Here is a 16,069-nt window from a genome sequence, read left to right as displayed (position 1 = left end):
TATAAGTTCACACACAACCAGTCGACCTTATCGCCTGATAAAGACTAGCAGTGTGCAGTCGAAACGTCGCGATCTCCATCACACGTGAATATGTTTTTTTTTATTATAATTCAGTTTTATAAGTATTATTACATTTATATTCATTAAATCATTGTATTTACATATTGTATTTTTATGTTAAACTATTGTACTTATATCACTCAATCAGTATTTTCTATACCAGTCTCAGTTACACATGCCATCAGCTTGATCACATGAGGATGAGGTTTCAGTTTCTTCATCAACTCCAGTTCTGACAGCAGGTCCTTTCTGTCTGACTCCGGAGCATTCGCTACAAAATAACAATAACAGTGATAAAAACAATAGTGATAATGATAATGTTAATGAAGATGATTGTGTTAATAATAATGATTGTAATAATAATAACATTGATCACACCTTTCAGCATTTTAGCAGCAACAATTGTGTGTCCCCCGTTACCACGAATATCCCACGCTGTTGCCTTGGCAACTTGAGAAAAGGCTCCTTTACCAATAACTTTAATTACTTTGACTTGCTCTCGATTAATTTCCCAGCTTCGTCCCGACGGATGAAGGGGCATGTACATTCCGCTGCTTGGAACTGCGTAGTTCGTGGAAGCACCAGACGGTACCATGCTGAAGGACTGATTAGGTTCTGCAGCGCTAGCTTTAGCATTCTGGTGAGGAAAGACCACAAATTGGAAACGTTACATCACTGACTATGTCACTTTATTTCATTAAAATCCATTTCGTTCTATCGTCTATTTCATGATGGACAAAGTCACGTAGCAGGGTTTTGCAAAGGGCGCACTGGGTCATTCTTGAGCAGGCGCCTGATACTTGAGATGGAAACGGCCAGACTGATTGCATTAAAGGTTGTAGACACTTATCGCTAGAAAAATTCATAGTACCCCCAATAATCAATTAAATGAAGGGAGTACATAAGGGTATTTATTTTGTCAAAATATTTACTTATCATTTAGGATAAATCTACCTGTCCATATTTGTCAGTTTGTGGTTTTCTGTTCTTCCTCTTCTTTTTAGATCGTTCCACATTTGCATAAGTAGGCTCGGCCGCTGGACCCGAAGCTTGCAGACTCTGGGCAGCCTCTCTGCTGAGAGATTGATGTCCATCTTCTAATACATTAGAATACACGCTGCCACTACAAGAGATACAGTGAACATTGAATCCTCTTGAATACCGCAAAATTCCAAGGCGTTTTTCGGACGTGGTTGGGGAGCACATCGTCGATCGAAAGGAATTTCACATTTGAACATATTTGTAATACATCAAAGAATACGCTGTGTTTTCTGGTCGCACGTCCTAATCACGTAGCTTCATGTGCAAATCAGATCTCGCTGCCAATTTCTTACAGTTGGCGCTTAAAAGTCTATTATTGTATCCACCCTTCGGTAGAAAAAGTTGACGTTGAAATTTATAGATCCCAGGGGTCTAGAAATACTGCTTATTTCAGGGGGAGCAGCCGCCATTACGTAGGCAAACATGCCAAAATAAGTAAAGTTTCAAGAATAAAGTTAAATACAGTATTTCTACACCTTAATATTCCACGGAAACAAAACTAAAACCTCTATTGCGCTGACAAAGCAATATCATTTAAGCTATTTTCAGTACTTACAGCTCGCCCGCAGAAGTTTCGTCTGAAAAAGATAGCAAAAACACAAGATCAGCTTTTACTGAGGAAATATATTATAGGCGAAAGTTAAAAGTTGTAATAGTCAGCGAGATGTTTTTTTATAGCTAACGAAGTTGTTTGGGGAATGGGGATTGCGTAGTGGTGAGCTTGCTCACCTCCCACTAATGTGGATTCCGGCCAGTTGCATAATTATGTGGGTTAAGTTTGTTGTTGGTTCTCGCCTTTTTCTTTCTTTTTTTTTTTCGGGGTTCTCCGATTAATGTGGCTTTCTTCTCTAAATATTATAAATTAACTTAAATACGTTTGTTCAGGCGCCTGAATGTCGTTAGGTAAAAAAGTTCACTTTACTGGCAAAAACTTCTCAACTGTTATAACATCACTGCTAGAATGTATCGTAAAGTTATGGGAAAACATTTAATAAATACCAAGACTTGAAGGCTTTCTTCGTCTCCAAAGAATAATTATGACAGTAATACCAACAATGACCACAACAACAGCTGCAGCTACTCCAGCGTATATAGCAGCGCCCTTTCCTTTATCTTCACCGGCATCACCAGATTGGATACCACCACCACCTTCTGGTTCTAAGCCACACAAGAACACACAGCAAATAACTGATTAGTGTCAGGGCCACAAACTAGGTTTCGTCGCTGAGCACGTAAACACTGTAATTGGTGCAAATGCTTTCTTAAACTTGATACAAGTCTTCCAAGTCTTGATATAAATGATTTGTTTATCAGTTGTAATACCGAGATATTTTGCCCACCGAACTTGCTCGTTTTTAGTTAACGTTTGTTTCTTTTATAATTTAAAATGCCATATTTTCTTATATTCATGTACACGAAGAAGGGAAAAGTCTATGTATAAGATACATTGCCAGTCATCATATCAGCTTTTAATGGCACATGACTGTAAATCGTAAAAAAGTTACACGCATTAATGAGGAACATACCTCCTTTCACCTTGACTCTCTTGATTTTACTTTCCTCTTTTTTACTTTCACCATGCACGTTTGTTGCAGTTACCACAAATTCATACTCCTTGCCTTTCTCCAACTCAACTTTCAAATCTCTAACTGAGGTATCAGTAATTGTCTGTATCTTGGTCCATTCTCCCGGTTTCCCATCAGTCACTATTCTCTGGTACACAGTGTACTCTTTTATTTCTCTTCCATAGCTTTGTGGTTCTTTCCATTTAAGTGTGATTGTACTGTCCGTTACTTCACTAGGTATGTCATCCATTTCCACAGCTGCTGGGACTCCTGATGCCTTGACTCTCTTGATCTTTCCATCTTCTTTTAAACTTTCACCAAGTTCGTTTGTCGCTGTAACCACAAATTCGTACTCTTTGCCTTTCTCCAACTCAACTTTCAATTCTCTAACTGAAGTAGCTGTAATGGTTTTAAGCTCAGTCCATTCTCCTGGTTTGCCATCAGTCACTATTCGATGATACACAGTGTAGTGTGTTATAACTTTTCCATTATTTTGTGGTTCACTCCACTTCAGAGTAATCGTATCGTTTGTTACTTCACTGGGCAGATCTTCAATTGTTGCTGCTGCTGGGACTCCTTAATATTAACCAAAATATCAAGACAAGGGAGTTTTTTTTAAAGTTAGCAATAAAAAGTTCTCTTTGAAAATCTTTCCATGTCATTAATGGAAACTTATCGACCATTTGGAATTGAAATATTTGATGAAACTCATCATTTCGAGTTATCTTGTATCGCTATGTCACTGAACCTCAATGGTATGTAATTTCAAAAGCTAGGGAAAGATTATTTTCCCAATACAAGTTTACGACGGATTTCTCTGAGACAGAATAAAAGACCTTTCGCTTTGAATTACTGTATTTATGTCCAGTTTCACACATGACATGATATGCAAAGCATTATTATGGGTCCGTAGTCAAACATCTTGTCTTCAGTAATATAAAACAAGTCAAGCTACAGGTCACCGTGATATTAAACGTAATAATATGGTTTAATTTATTCTTCATAGTTTCTTTAATTATATAATGATTACTGAGAAAGACGTCTGACGTTACATGGTTGAAGCACGTTATCACTGAAAGATGATTTAACAGCATTCATTTACCTTCATACTTAGTCTTCACTGCCTTTTCTGCAGCAGGTCCCTCAAACACAGCATTCCTGGCAAACACCTTCACACTGTACTCAGTATCTCTCTCCAGACCTCCAACAGACAGACTTGTTGTACTAGGGTCAGTAACGTTCTCATTCTTTATCTCAGTGCCACCCTTTAGTATGACCACTCGGTATGCTGTGATAGGACTCCCTCCATTATCAGCTGGTGCTGTCCATTTTACTACCAGTGAAGTGGCTTGAATGTCTGACTGTCCGATAACGACAGTCGGGGCGCCTGGTTCCTCTAGACAGTAAAGAAGAAGTCAAAGAAAATCAAAAGAAATTGGCGAGAAAATCCAAACAGAAATTGTTTATACACATCATCAATGTGCACGTTAGATGAATTGTGTTGCCAGCTTCCTTATGGTTACTTTTGTCATTATTCTTATTTGAGTTCTTCACGTTTTACGCAACACACAACACAAGCTAAGCATGCCACTGAAAGATCTAAAATTCATGAATACATAAGGAACAGTTTGAACCTCTTGAATGAAAAAGGAAATCAAAAGAGGAATACTTGAAAAACCAAAATCGAGTGTCTTCCATGCACGCACAGCGGAAGGTGATGAATCCGCTGACTAAAGCCGCGGTATGGGATTTTAGGCTGGGAGATAATGGTTATGACTCCAATAAAAAGAATGTGAACGTACTGAGTTGCTAAAAGTCCTGGCAAACGAGGAAACATGTTTCCAAAAGCATGCGTAGCGGGCACATGGTTGCTAAATGTTTTCTAGTTTTGCCAAACGGGAAGCATTGCTGTCAATTTTTATCTCTAAGAAGCAAAATATGCTTCTGGTACAAGACAGAAACATTCCGTGCTTCCGCGCGGCATGGAACCATGTTCCTCGATGTTTCCCGTTTTTTACACGATTGGCAAAAGTTGTTACTCAGCAACCAACGCTTGCTTTTTCTTCAGGGCTTCCCGCCAAGGAGAAGAGAATATAGTGGCCTGAAATTTAAGAAATGTCGAAGGGGAAAACTCGAGGGAAACTTCTGCTTCGAGTAAGAAAAAAAAGAAAGATGAAAGGTTACGGACAGAAAGTAACGAAGAAAGGAAATGTTCATAAGACTTCACCAACAACGAATACAGCTACCGAGACCAAAAGCCGTTGGCATTCATCAACATGTATCCAAGTACAGCGAAACAAGTACTCGCGTAAACTGAGCAAACATTTTAAAAACCTAAGCCCGTGAACTTCCACTTACAATGGTTGCCAAACGTCCGGTTAAAAAATGGACACCACTTCTACCATGAAATCCCCACCAAAACACAATTCTAACAAACAATTTTTTTTCGCTACACCAAGTTAAACCAGAAAAAAAAACACAAAGAACACTTACTTAAAAATATCTGGTTTGTAGCCAGCCATGATAAGATTAAAAAATATTTGATAAAAGTTGACACTGGCTTAAAATATGTACAGGACGTTTCGGCTACTACTGTAGCCTTCTTCACCAATATGTAAATTTAAAACGGCGTCCCTGGTGTTATAGGAATAAAAACTAAAAAATGCAGAAAACGGTGACAAGGAATGTACTGAATAAAATTGGGGGTGGAATTCTAAAAATGCGACTAAAAAGGATAGAATAGGGGGTGGTATGCAATTAAAAATTGTTAAGTTTCTTATAAATGTTTGGGAATGCTACGTGTTCATTAATAGCGTTTCCATCTCGGACTGAGTGCCACGCTTCGAGGAAAAGTCTTTGTCTCCAAACTGAAGACCGGTCGATAATGTCAACATTTTCCAGATCAATTTCATGATCGTTGAGCAAATGGTGTTCGGCCAATAGGGAATTTCTGTCCATTGTTGTTATCGCTTTAGCATGTTCTTTGATGCGTGTTTTGAGTGCGCGCGAGGTCTGGCCAATGTAAGCGAAGAGTCGTCGAAAGGTAATGTATATAAAATCAAATGCAAAGACTGTGCGTGTGTTTACATTGGCCAGACCTCGCGCGCACTCAAAACACGCATCAAAGAACATGCTAAAGCGATAACAACAATGGACAGAAATTCCCTATTGGCCGAACACCATTTGCTCAACGATCATGAAATTGATCTGGAAAATGTTGACATTATCGACCGGTCTTCAGTTTGGAGACAAAGACTTTTCCTCGAAGCGTGGCACTCAGTCCGAGATGGAAACGCTATTAATGAACACGTAGCATTCCCAAACATTTATAAGAAACTTAACAATTTTTAATTGCATACCACCCCCTATTCTATCCTTTTTAGTCGCATTTTTAGAATTCCACCCCCAATTTTATTCAGTACATTCCTTGTCACCGTTTTCTGCATTTTTTAGTTTTTATTCCTATAACACCAGGGACGCCGTTTTAAATTTACATATTGCTGAAGAAGGCTACAGCAGTAGCCGAAACGTCCTGTACATATTTTAAGCCAGTGTCAACTTTTATCAAATATTTTATAATCGAACACTTACTTATCTGCTCTATTTTCACTATCTTGAAATCAGCAGGAGTGAGCCCATTGTCAGCATCACACTTGTAACCACCAAAATCTTGATCCCCTTCCATCTTCACAGCCTCTGTGTTCTGTGCAGCCGTGACTCTCTTTATTTGACTTCCATCAGGTTTGTACCAGGTGAGTGTTGGTGTAGGAACACCATCTGACACACACTTCAACAAAACTGTCTGACCAACCCACGACTTGGCAGCTGATGTTGTGGCTTCCTTTATTGTAGTCGGGTCTAGAAAATGATAAGTAATATTGAATCAGACAAAATAACAAGGTCAATTAAAACAAATGAGAACGGGTTGATTGAGCACTGCAGCGCCACATTAACCTTCAAATAATGATTACTGTGGCTGTAAGAATTGTAAGTGAGATGTTTATTTTTCCAGAGATGATCCACAGCCATTTTATTCTAAGTGCGATACTTACGAAGCTAAAGAACTAAAAATGGAGAGGAACTGATGTCTAAATAGAACGCCTTTACTTCTCCTAAATCTTATTGAAGGCGAGTTTCGCAGTAGCTAAAGAACACCAACGATATTAAGTCGTCTCGAAACATCTTTTTCTCGGACCATACCTAACATTTGCAATCATATCATATCGAAAAAGGCGGAAGGCCTTAGCTTTGTGATACTATTCTAAAACAAACACATAAATAAGAGCTAAGTGACTAAAATGACTAACGGTAAAAGCACTGTCATCGATTGCTTTCATCCACGAAGAAATGTTATAGATTGCATGATAGTTCTATTGAAGCCAACAACAAAGACGTTACGTCAGTTTATTTATTTCGAATGCAATCCCTTCAAGATAACTTGATTGGTAAAACATTGGCGTTCTGTCCCGAACACTAGATTACTAAATAGTAAACTCCGAAATTTACAACCCCATGTAAGAGGACGATTATCTCCGCTCCTTTTAACATGGGAGACTCCCCCGAGATATAGACTTACATTGCACAATTACATAAACTTTCGCCATCATATCTTGACCCACTCCATTGCTTGCAGTGCACACATACATCCCGGCATCCTTTCTGTCACTGCTTTGAGTATTCGGGTCTTTAGACACAGCTGTGCCTTGCACATATTTTTTCCATGATATAGAAGGTGTTGGAATACCTGACGCAGCACAGCTCACAACAATAGTATTTGTTTCATTAACTGTGACGTTTTGTGGCAAGACGGTGAACTGTACAGGAACTAAATAGGAGAAAGTCCAGCAACATAAATTGGGTTTTTACGCCTCAGGCAAACTTGAATGTTTTTTCATACGTGTTCTGCAAAGAAATAACTTTATGTACCTTACGTGCTGGAAATCACACATAAATGTCATAAATAACGATGACTGATTGATGTTTGCACGTTATTTAAAATGTAGTCTACGCTCACACATAGCTTCAAACTACAATTTTGCATGAAATTTACTGTTACATTGCTAAATTGACAGTAAATAGGATGTGTGCGTATATGGGACCAAGGAGAGGCGTTTTATTGGAGAACAAGGGTGACCACAATCACAGACATCCATCTGTTCCAGGCGATTGGTTATTGGGGAACGGCGCAAAAAGAAAACGGCAAGTGAAAATTGAAAAAAAAAAGGTAGCGCCGTTCCCCACTACCCGAACGCCTGGGACAGGCTAGCGTCCGCACTGAATGTCACTCACCATTTACATTTAGTGTCAAACGGGCCTCTGGTCCATCTCCAACATCATTGTGTGGTACACATTTGTACTCGCCATAGTGCTGAGATCGCTGTACATTGTTGATGGTGTATTGACTGTCATTACTGTCTTTGATGAGAGTGCCATTCAAATAGAACCTGTACTGTGATACTTGAGGCTCAGCTGCCGTGACGTGACAGGTAAATGTTGCACTGTCTCCTTGTGTGACGGTATTTGCAGCGGCACTAGTAATTAGTGTTGTACCTTCAGGTTTGTCTAATAACGAAAAACCAATGGTGAATCTTAAAATTGTGGTAAATTTTAAAGTCATGACCAATTTCAACTCGACCAGACTTATCGATCAAATACTTCGTGCATATTTTGCTCGCGTGGTATCGAAGGAATTGGACTAAAATGGAGGGTATGTTAATAGACCATTTGAACAACAACATAAGATCTTAAAATGAAAGATAAACAACTTTGAACAACGTGTAAGACCATAAGATTGTCTCAAGACTCAACTGTAAGCTAACCTTGCAACTAGTGTTCGCTACAGAGTATGTAAATCTATTTGCCTTTAAGTTAACAGATGCAATGGTGTCAATAATTATGTCAAATGCATATATAGGCAAATTATAAATGCTGTGGTTTTCTAAATGTTTATTTTTAGATTAATGAATGAATAATGGCTTGGCTCTGGTATGTTTAAGTCCAGATTGTCTTTTAGAAGTTTCTATTTTCATAATTTTACAAAAATAACAACAACAAAAAAAAACATAACAAGACTGATTTACCACATACTGTTTCTGTCCATTACTGCTAAACCACACATGGCTTGCGATATGAATAGAGATTTGAACTGCAGCTTATAGACCAGACACCCTTTGTTGTTACTACAAATAAGCCGATATCTCTTTGTCATTTACTTTCGGCGAACGAGAGCGGAAGAGCAGGGCCTGTTCGCAGGCTACTAAATGGTTACGATTGAATAATTAACAAAAACCGTACTTTGCGAGCACTTAATTAATGTGTTTTTGTGCACTAAATTGTGAGGATACCTTTGGATAATTTACAAAATGAGAAATGTTACTTACAGTGAACAACGAGTGCCACGTGATGTTTATCATTTCCAGCTGAGTTGTTGGCTTTACAAGTATACTGTCCATCATCTGCTCTTTTTATACTATTGAATGTCAAAAACGCTGTTTTCTTCTCTGAACGTTTTACTATTCCATTTCTGATCCATTTTACATCTGGTTCTGGTGTCCCGGATGCTATACAGCTGATATTGACCGAAGATCCCTCATTGTAACTTGCTTGTACTGATGGTATGCTTATCTGTGGTGCCTCTGCAAAAATGAATTTGGTTGATGTCATAGCTATCTCACTGCTATGCACATGATATGTGGATAAGCGCGTGTAAAAGCTATAGTTTGTTCTGCATTAGAGGCTGACGTCATCCTACTTAAAATTATGGTGTTGTTAGGTCACAGCTGAAGCTGTGCCCAGAATTGCGTGAAATCTGTAAAAAAGCCTCCTGTCTTCCGGTCTCAGTGTTTTGCTAAGCTAAATTTGCTGTTCAACCAAAATGCTTTATTTTGGAACATTTCAGTCTATGTCCGAGTCAGTGTATCCTCCTATGCAGGAATTATTGTGACTTGTTACGTGATGAAACGCATCTTATACGCTAATGCATGTCCATATATCGAACATACATTTGACTTCATTTGAAAGAGTTAAGGTCGCGCGGGACACTTGCCAAACCGACAAATAGTAAGAAGCTTTCAATGAATTTAGCCAGCACGGAATTAAGGCGCAAACAGTGAACGGAATATGACTTGCGCTACGAACAGGGAGAAAACGCAAACCGGCAGTGATCAGTCGAGGGCAAGACGGATCGAGGATCACGGAGGGCCTCTTCGTCTGTGCCAGATAGTGGCGGGCCCCTTGGCATGGCCGGTTAGCATGGTGACACCGTTCCACGGAATTTATGGCTCTCGTATCTCGTTCTTTCATATCTTTAACGACTATCAAATTTCAATTTTCCAGAGACCTTACTCCTCACTGTTGCTAACCAGTTGAAAAGGAGATTATTGTAATGTGGTCATCGAAAGCATAGGCACAACCTTTGAAAACTCGAACTCGTACTCAATCTAGTACTCGTACTGCGGTCGGTTGTTGGTGACTCGCGTTTCAACAACTTGAAGTGAAGCCATCTTCGCAGTGTAGTGGAACGTTGTTGGTCAATCGATGGTTTTAAGTCTGATCCTTGCAACTGATTGGTTAGTATTGCCATTGTTATTGACTGTAAAACTCGCATAATAAAGAGGTCGCCCCATCCTCGTCAAAAGTACTGATCGATGGTCGCATACTTTATAACTTTGTAGGAATTCGGGTTCGAGGAAGATTTATCCAGTAATTTGTCAGTATGCGTCGGTTTTCTGTAGACTGAAGTCCACCGTGAAGTTCGTCGTTTAGTGTTGTTGTAGTTTACCGCCAAGTTTAGAAACGGAAGTTTTCCATTTACTTTTAGGTAAACTGGATGGCAACGTTCTGTCGCTAAGGTGTTTGTGAAAAGCTAGCGTCTGTTTTGCCTTTCTTTATGGTAAATGTGCCGTTAACGTTGTGTAATCAAAGTAATATATTAAACATAACTCACCTTCAACTGCCAAGTACACAGAGTCAAATTTTGGCGGATACAAATCAGTAGTCTTGTCTATTCTACAGCCATAATATCTTTCATCGTTCTTTCTGATTAAGCGTAGAGTGAAGATGACCTGACCAGAGGATACGTCGCCATTTCCACTCACGCGACTACTGTATGCTGAAGGGGCTGGTACTGTCACGTGACCATTCGGCTTTATAGTAACCAGAATTCCACTATTATCAAAATCATTCACTCCACCTTTCTTCAGTCCCCAGTCAACCATTTCAATATCACCAGAGAAGCTCCAGGTGAAGTTAACAGACGAGCCAACCAATCCTGTTATAGCCTTTTCGTCATATTTGGAAGTAAAACTAATCTGACATGCTGAAAAACATAAGCCGGAACCAAAGTCAATTTTTAGACCTCAATGCAATCTTTTTTGCCAAATCAATTATATGAGTTTTAATTTTAGAAATGAATGCATGAGTGGCGCTCCCACTGCGCGCCAAAGGCACGCTTGAGCAAAGCCCCATAGCTATGAAAATTTGGTAAGTCCGTCCATAATTATGTACTAACGTTCGTCCAACCACCTACCGCTTGCACTGCGCGTGCGGGAGCTAAGCCCGTAGTTTTAGAGTCACACACAAATATTTACGCAGGAATATTTTGAACACTTCATTTGACCAAAGCGAAGTGATTGTATGAATATTTAAAGCGGCAAAACTGTTGGTGCGTTGCTCACTTTGTTAGCTGAATGCCCGGGGGAGGGGCACTCGTTATAAGGGCTTAATGGGGACGTGCGGCCCGATAAGTTATGGTTTTCAGGCTTTCGTGTCTTAAGGACGTTCGCGCGAAAATCTTCCAACATTGCAATTTTTCTTAAAATTTCACCAGAGCTAGTTTATAAGTTACTTTTATTAGAAATGTAAAAAAAGTGGGGGTCACCGACTTCGTTTCTGAGATACGATAAGCTAAAGCGGGCGCGTATTTGGATAAATTTCACTTCGTCATTCGATATGACCTCAGCGGCTTCGGGCGACAAAATATTTTAAATTAATTGATGTAGGCTAACTTTCTTTGTCTGAATTTATTTTAGTGGGTTTATTATACAAATATATTTTGGTTTTGAAGTCCCTTAAGGAAAATCTTGCCTAAAGAATTGTATTTGCGAACACTCGAGACTGGAAAATGTGACTAATTTGATCGCGCGCGAGGGGAGAAAATGAAAAAATAACAAAGTTCCAACATTAGAAATTCGCTCATTTTTTGTCAATCAGTACAGATTTATCGGTAAAGGTGGTATATCCCGAAAAAAGTGGGGGTCACCGACCGTTTAAGAGAGGAAACTGCAAGCGAAGTTAACGCAACGGCTACCAACCCTATGCGTGTTTGGAAAGTTTTCTCAGCGCGCGCGCTCGTGCATGACGTGGCGTGACGTTGCGACATGAATTACGTGCGCAGTAAGGATGCGCATAAACAACTAGCGCGAACGTCCTTAAACGGGGTGTATATTTCACCCCTTGTTGTCTTAAACATGAACAGGGTATCTTTACATGGACCCATGTCAAACAGGATAGGCTTGTACGCCTGCAGAGGGGTAAATGTCGAGTTGTCACAAATTCTTCCTTATTGTTGACTTTGCTGATATGGGCACTGATTAGCTTAATTCACTTTTATAATTAAGGCATTGAGGTAATTTTTATGTCTTTGACGGGGTATCAAAAATTGGCATTCTGTTTTTAACAGGGTAGGAAAATCCGAGGTTTGTGTCTTAAACAGGGTCAGGGTGACGTGAAGGTGACTCGTAGTGGTTTAGACATGTCCGGCTTCAGTGTACCATCGCAACTATACCAATAAAATGGAGTCAGCTCGCTTTGACGTCAAAACCCGTTACTATGGCAAAATCAAAAGAGGTCAAAGAAACCCTATTTTGACCTTTTGAGTCTAAAAAACTTAAAAACTACTAGGTGAAAGTTCTTGTTTTATATAGAAATTTAAGGTGGTTCTGAATGCTACCTACAGATCGGTTAGGCTTTGCATATTTTTGTCGAGTTCGCTAGCACTCAAAAGGGACAACTATATCGAGTATGTTTCGTGTTCGGCTGCAACGCAAGCTACGCAGTCAGTCAAACATTTGGTAATCGAAGTCATGTATAAACTGAACTAGCACCAGTTTTCCGGGAAGGGCGATGTACATCACCTGGGCGATAGTTACCAAATTCACTTACACAATTTTATTTCGGAATACTTTAAAATCATCTAGAAGCAGACGGACTATAATTTTGAGGGTTTCAAAATAAGATATATTGTTCTCTTTCTCAAAATTTCTGTCTGCGACTGTCTACTGTCTGCGACGTAGGCTATTTGTCTGCAGCGAGATAGGGTGTCGTTAGTACTAAAACCAGGAACGGCGGAACGCCGCAACGCCGGAATACTAAAACCAGGAACGCCGGACTACTGAAACCGGGAACGCATTAAAAAAAAAAAAAACGGGACGTTCGATTACTCAAACCAGGAACGCAAAAAAATAACCGATACGTCTGCATTCTAAAACGGGACTACCTTATTACATAAAATTTCGCAACACGTTAATTTCGCGATTTTGAGGTACGCGTATTTCGCGACACTTAAATTTCGCGATTTTGCGAAAATTTTGTGACTTGAATCGCTTTAATTTCACGATTTTGAGTAAGATACAATTTACATTTCTTTGGCAATATTGTTTAACATGCCTTTGAATTAATAAAACGACTCCATCAAAGGAACAATGATGTCAACATTAACAAAAACGCAAGGGCGGGACTAAATCTCGGCAATAGCAACAACAGAGTAGTTCTCACAATGTCTACAAGTAGGTTATGCTTGTACGTGAATTAATTTTTTTAATTTTAAAACAGTCTTGTTGTTATTGACAATAATTTTTTTCTGCAAAAGATATACAAGTAATAATTTTTTTAAAAATTTTCGTATAGATCTGTAAACCGTTTAGTTTAATTCGGTTTCCAAACACAAAAGCCTTGAAATTGAATGTAATGTATCGAAAAAATCTTAAAATGTCTGTGCTGTGTAATAAAGTTGAATTTCACCAAGTTTCTCTTCTGTTAGTTAGTTAGTTAGTCTTCTGTCGGCATAAAATTTTTTGATCGCCGGTTAAACTTCCTGATTATGATCACGAAACGACATTTCAAACTTTGATTGACAAAAGTCTTGCAAACGTTTCCGCGGGTGTTTTGATTCCTGAAGTAGCGTATCAATGCAAACGATGGTAACATTTTTGAATTTTTTCCCGCACCTTTTTTTATGCGTTCCGGGTTTCAGTATTCCCGCGTTCCTGGTTTTAGTATACCGACATTCCGGCGTTCCGCCGTTCTGGCTTTTAGTACTAGCCTCCCATTTCAAACAGCACGTCGAAAGATGGATGTAGAAAGATTGTTGTGTACGTAAATTCTCTTGCAGAGTAAAGAACGAATAGTTCCGCGATCAAAGGAGACCCGCAGTGCCTCCGGTAAAGATGACGTTAACACTTGCTTCATTTCCTGAACTGTCCAATAAATTATGACAAAGCAGGAGAATCGATAAAGCATACATTCCAAAAAAACTTTCTTCCCTGCTATTGAAAAAGAGACAATTAAAAGACTATTGAAAGAGACAGTAACGTGACATTTTTATGTAAAAATCCCTTCGGCCGTCGTGTACTCAACATAGAGTCATATTATCAATAAAAATAATCCAAAGATCTGATTTTTGCAATTATTTCTGCATTTTTTTGTATTTTTGTATTGATTTATATATTTCACATTTTTTTACCTGTTGAATTTTTTTTCCCGTTACTCTGTTTCTAGTTACTTCGTTACTTGTTACTCCGTTACTCTGTTTAGTGACACCCCAACAAGAAATATGAATATGTACAACTGGAAATCAGTCACGCGAGAATCGTACTATCTGTTTCATATATATCTGTTAGAACCGAAGTACTTTGATCATTCAAACACTAACAAGACTCGTGTACGTAGCTAATAATATCCGGAATCGATTAAAACTGCAAAGCCTTGCTCGTTGGCGTTATAATAACTCGTATTGATTTCCGCTAAAAACATCTTAAACGGTGTTTTGTGAAGACATCAATTAAACATTAAAATTCATGCTATTCAAGCGTTCTCTGATACGGTTGGGATACCTTTAGATTGTTCCCGAAGATTGTTTTATTACGTATTGTCTAAATTCGGTCGATGGCAGAGGAAACCTATCTACTTAAAAATAAATAAACACATAATATTTCTTTCCTTTTCATTTCCTGATAAGCTTTGTTTTTGTTATTTAAAAATCTCCTTAAAACGTGTCAAACGCAGATCGGTTGCATTTCTATAATTAATTAAAATGTAATGTTAAATGAAAATAATGGCAAATGCCGTTCACTGATGCGGCACAATTTACTTGTCGAACTTTTGTAAAACAGTTATCTAAGATAGATATTAATTATTGCCGATAAAAGCACTAGAAAGGCTGCCTTGAAAATCACTTAACGTCAATATAACTGAAGGCTAGTATAACCTCAAAGTAGTGGCAACGAAAATGAAACTGCGTAACAGTCTTTGACATGAAGCTCTATATGATCCAAAATCGCACACGAATCGATACGTATACTCCCAAACGCAAGACACAATCCAGTAACGGAGAACTAAGTCACAGTCATAATTTTAGTCCTAATTACCCAATATTGTAGATAATACATACTCAAGTCTGCAAAGTACATTACATCGTTTCAGTTATTCCTAAAGTTCATGATGATCCATGATACGAAGTGCATTTGAAACGTTGTCGCTTCCGGTCGCTTTCCGGTCAAGTCACCGAAAGCGAGCTAGTGAGAGTCGAACACCCTAGCAGAAGGACACACTTTCGCTTGGACTGAAAACCGCATAAGTTGAAGTATATGTGAGAACACACGAATACTAAAAGAGTTTCTCTAATCACAGAAATTACAACCTGGAAGAGATCAGTACACGTTTGAATTGAGGCCGAAGATAGCCTGACAGATTATATTTGTAGAATGATACCTACCTGCGTGCGGAAGTAACAGCAATACCAGAAGAACACAGCAGTATGAACAAATTCCTAGTGAGTTTATAAAACTCATCTTATTGATAACGATGTTACAGACAAAATTGCTAGGTCTTTGTACAGGTATCTGGTCAAACGCGAGCTATCAAACACCGAGCGCTGTTGTGACACTGAAAAATGCACGTGACTATTGTAGCTTTATGTATTATATAATCTGTAGCGGAAATAACAGGTCGGGACACGCTACATTATTCTTGCATATTATTATTTGTTTATAATTTTAGTTACATAACAAAATATTTTAGTGGGTTGGGGAAAGTCATAGTTCACAAAAAAGTCCACGTTATTATGAAATTTGATCAAACCTTTACTACATTCGCCGGATTTTGAGATCGCGCTCGCTAAGAGAAAG

General features: G+C 38.8%; 1 protein-coding gene across 5 annotated transcripts in view; it reads right to left on the bottom strand.

The window, feature by feature from the left end:
- Nucleotides 1-15,856, bottom strand: part of LOC144662528 (tyrosine-protein kinase receptor Tie-1-like) — a 41,494-nt gene extending 25,638 nt beyond the window's left edge. The window contains exons 1-13 of one of the 5 annotated variants that reach the window (XR_013572466.1): nt 15,658-15,847; nt 10,612-10,983; nt 9,047-9,301; nt 7,956-8,228; nt 7,243-7,491; nt 6,258-6,524; nt 3,769-4,062; nt 2,628-3,242; nt 2,101-2,259; nt 1,658-1,679; nt 1,015-1,183; nt 439-697; nt 221-331 (exon numbers count right to left, since the gene is read on the bottom strand). Coding sequence is in view for 4 of the 5 variants with exons in the window: in XM_078523351.1 (XP_078379477.1) it covers nt 221-331; nt 439-697; nt 1,015-1,183; nt 1,658-1,679; nt 2,101-2,259; nt 2,628-3,242; nt 3,769-4,062; nt 6,258-6,524; nt 7,243-7,491; nt 7,956-8,228; nt 9,047-9,301; nt 10,612-10,983; nt 15,658-15,733 (3,121 nt within the window). In the remaining variant the exon portion in view is untranslated. Of the gene's footprint in view, nt 1-220; nt 332-438; nt 698-1,014; nt 1,184-1,657; nt 1,680-2,100; nt 2,260-2,627; nt 3,243-3,768; nt 4,063-6,257; nt 6,525-7,242; nt 7,492-7,955; nt 8,229-9,046; nt 9,302-10,611; nt 10,984-15,657 lie in introns of all 5 variants that reach the window. The other 4 variants (XM_078523351.1, XM_078523350.1, XM_078523353.1 and 1 more) reach the window with 4 other exon arrangements.
- Between the last annotated feature and the right edge of the window lie 213 nt (nt 15,857-16,069).

This window comes from Oculina patagonica, chromosome 8, assembly GCF_052425735.1.
Source record: "Oculina patagonica isolate OP01 chromosome 8, crgOcupat, whole genome shotgun sequence".
Lineage (NCBI taxonomy): Eukaryota > Metazoa > Cnidaria > Anthozoa > Scleractinia > Oculinidae > Oculina > Oculina patagonica.
This window is presented reverse-complemented; position numbering and strand designations above follow the sequence as displayed.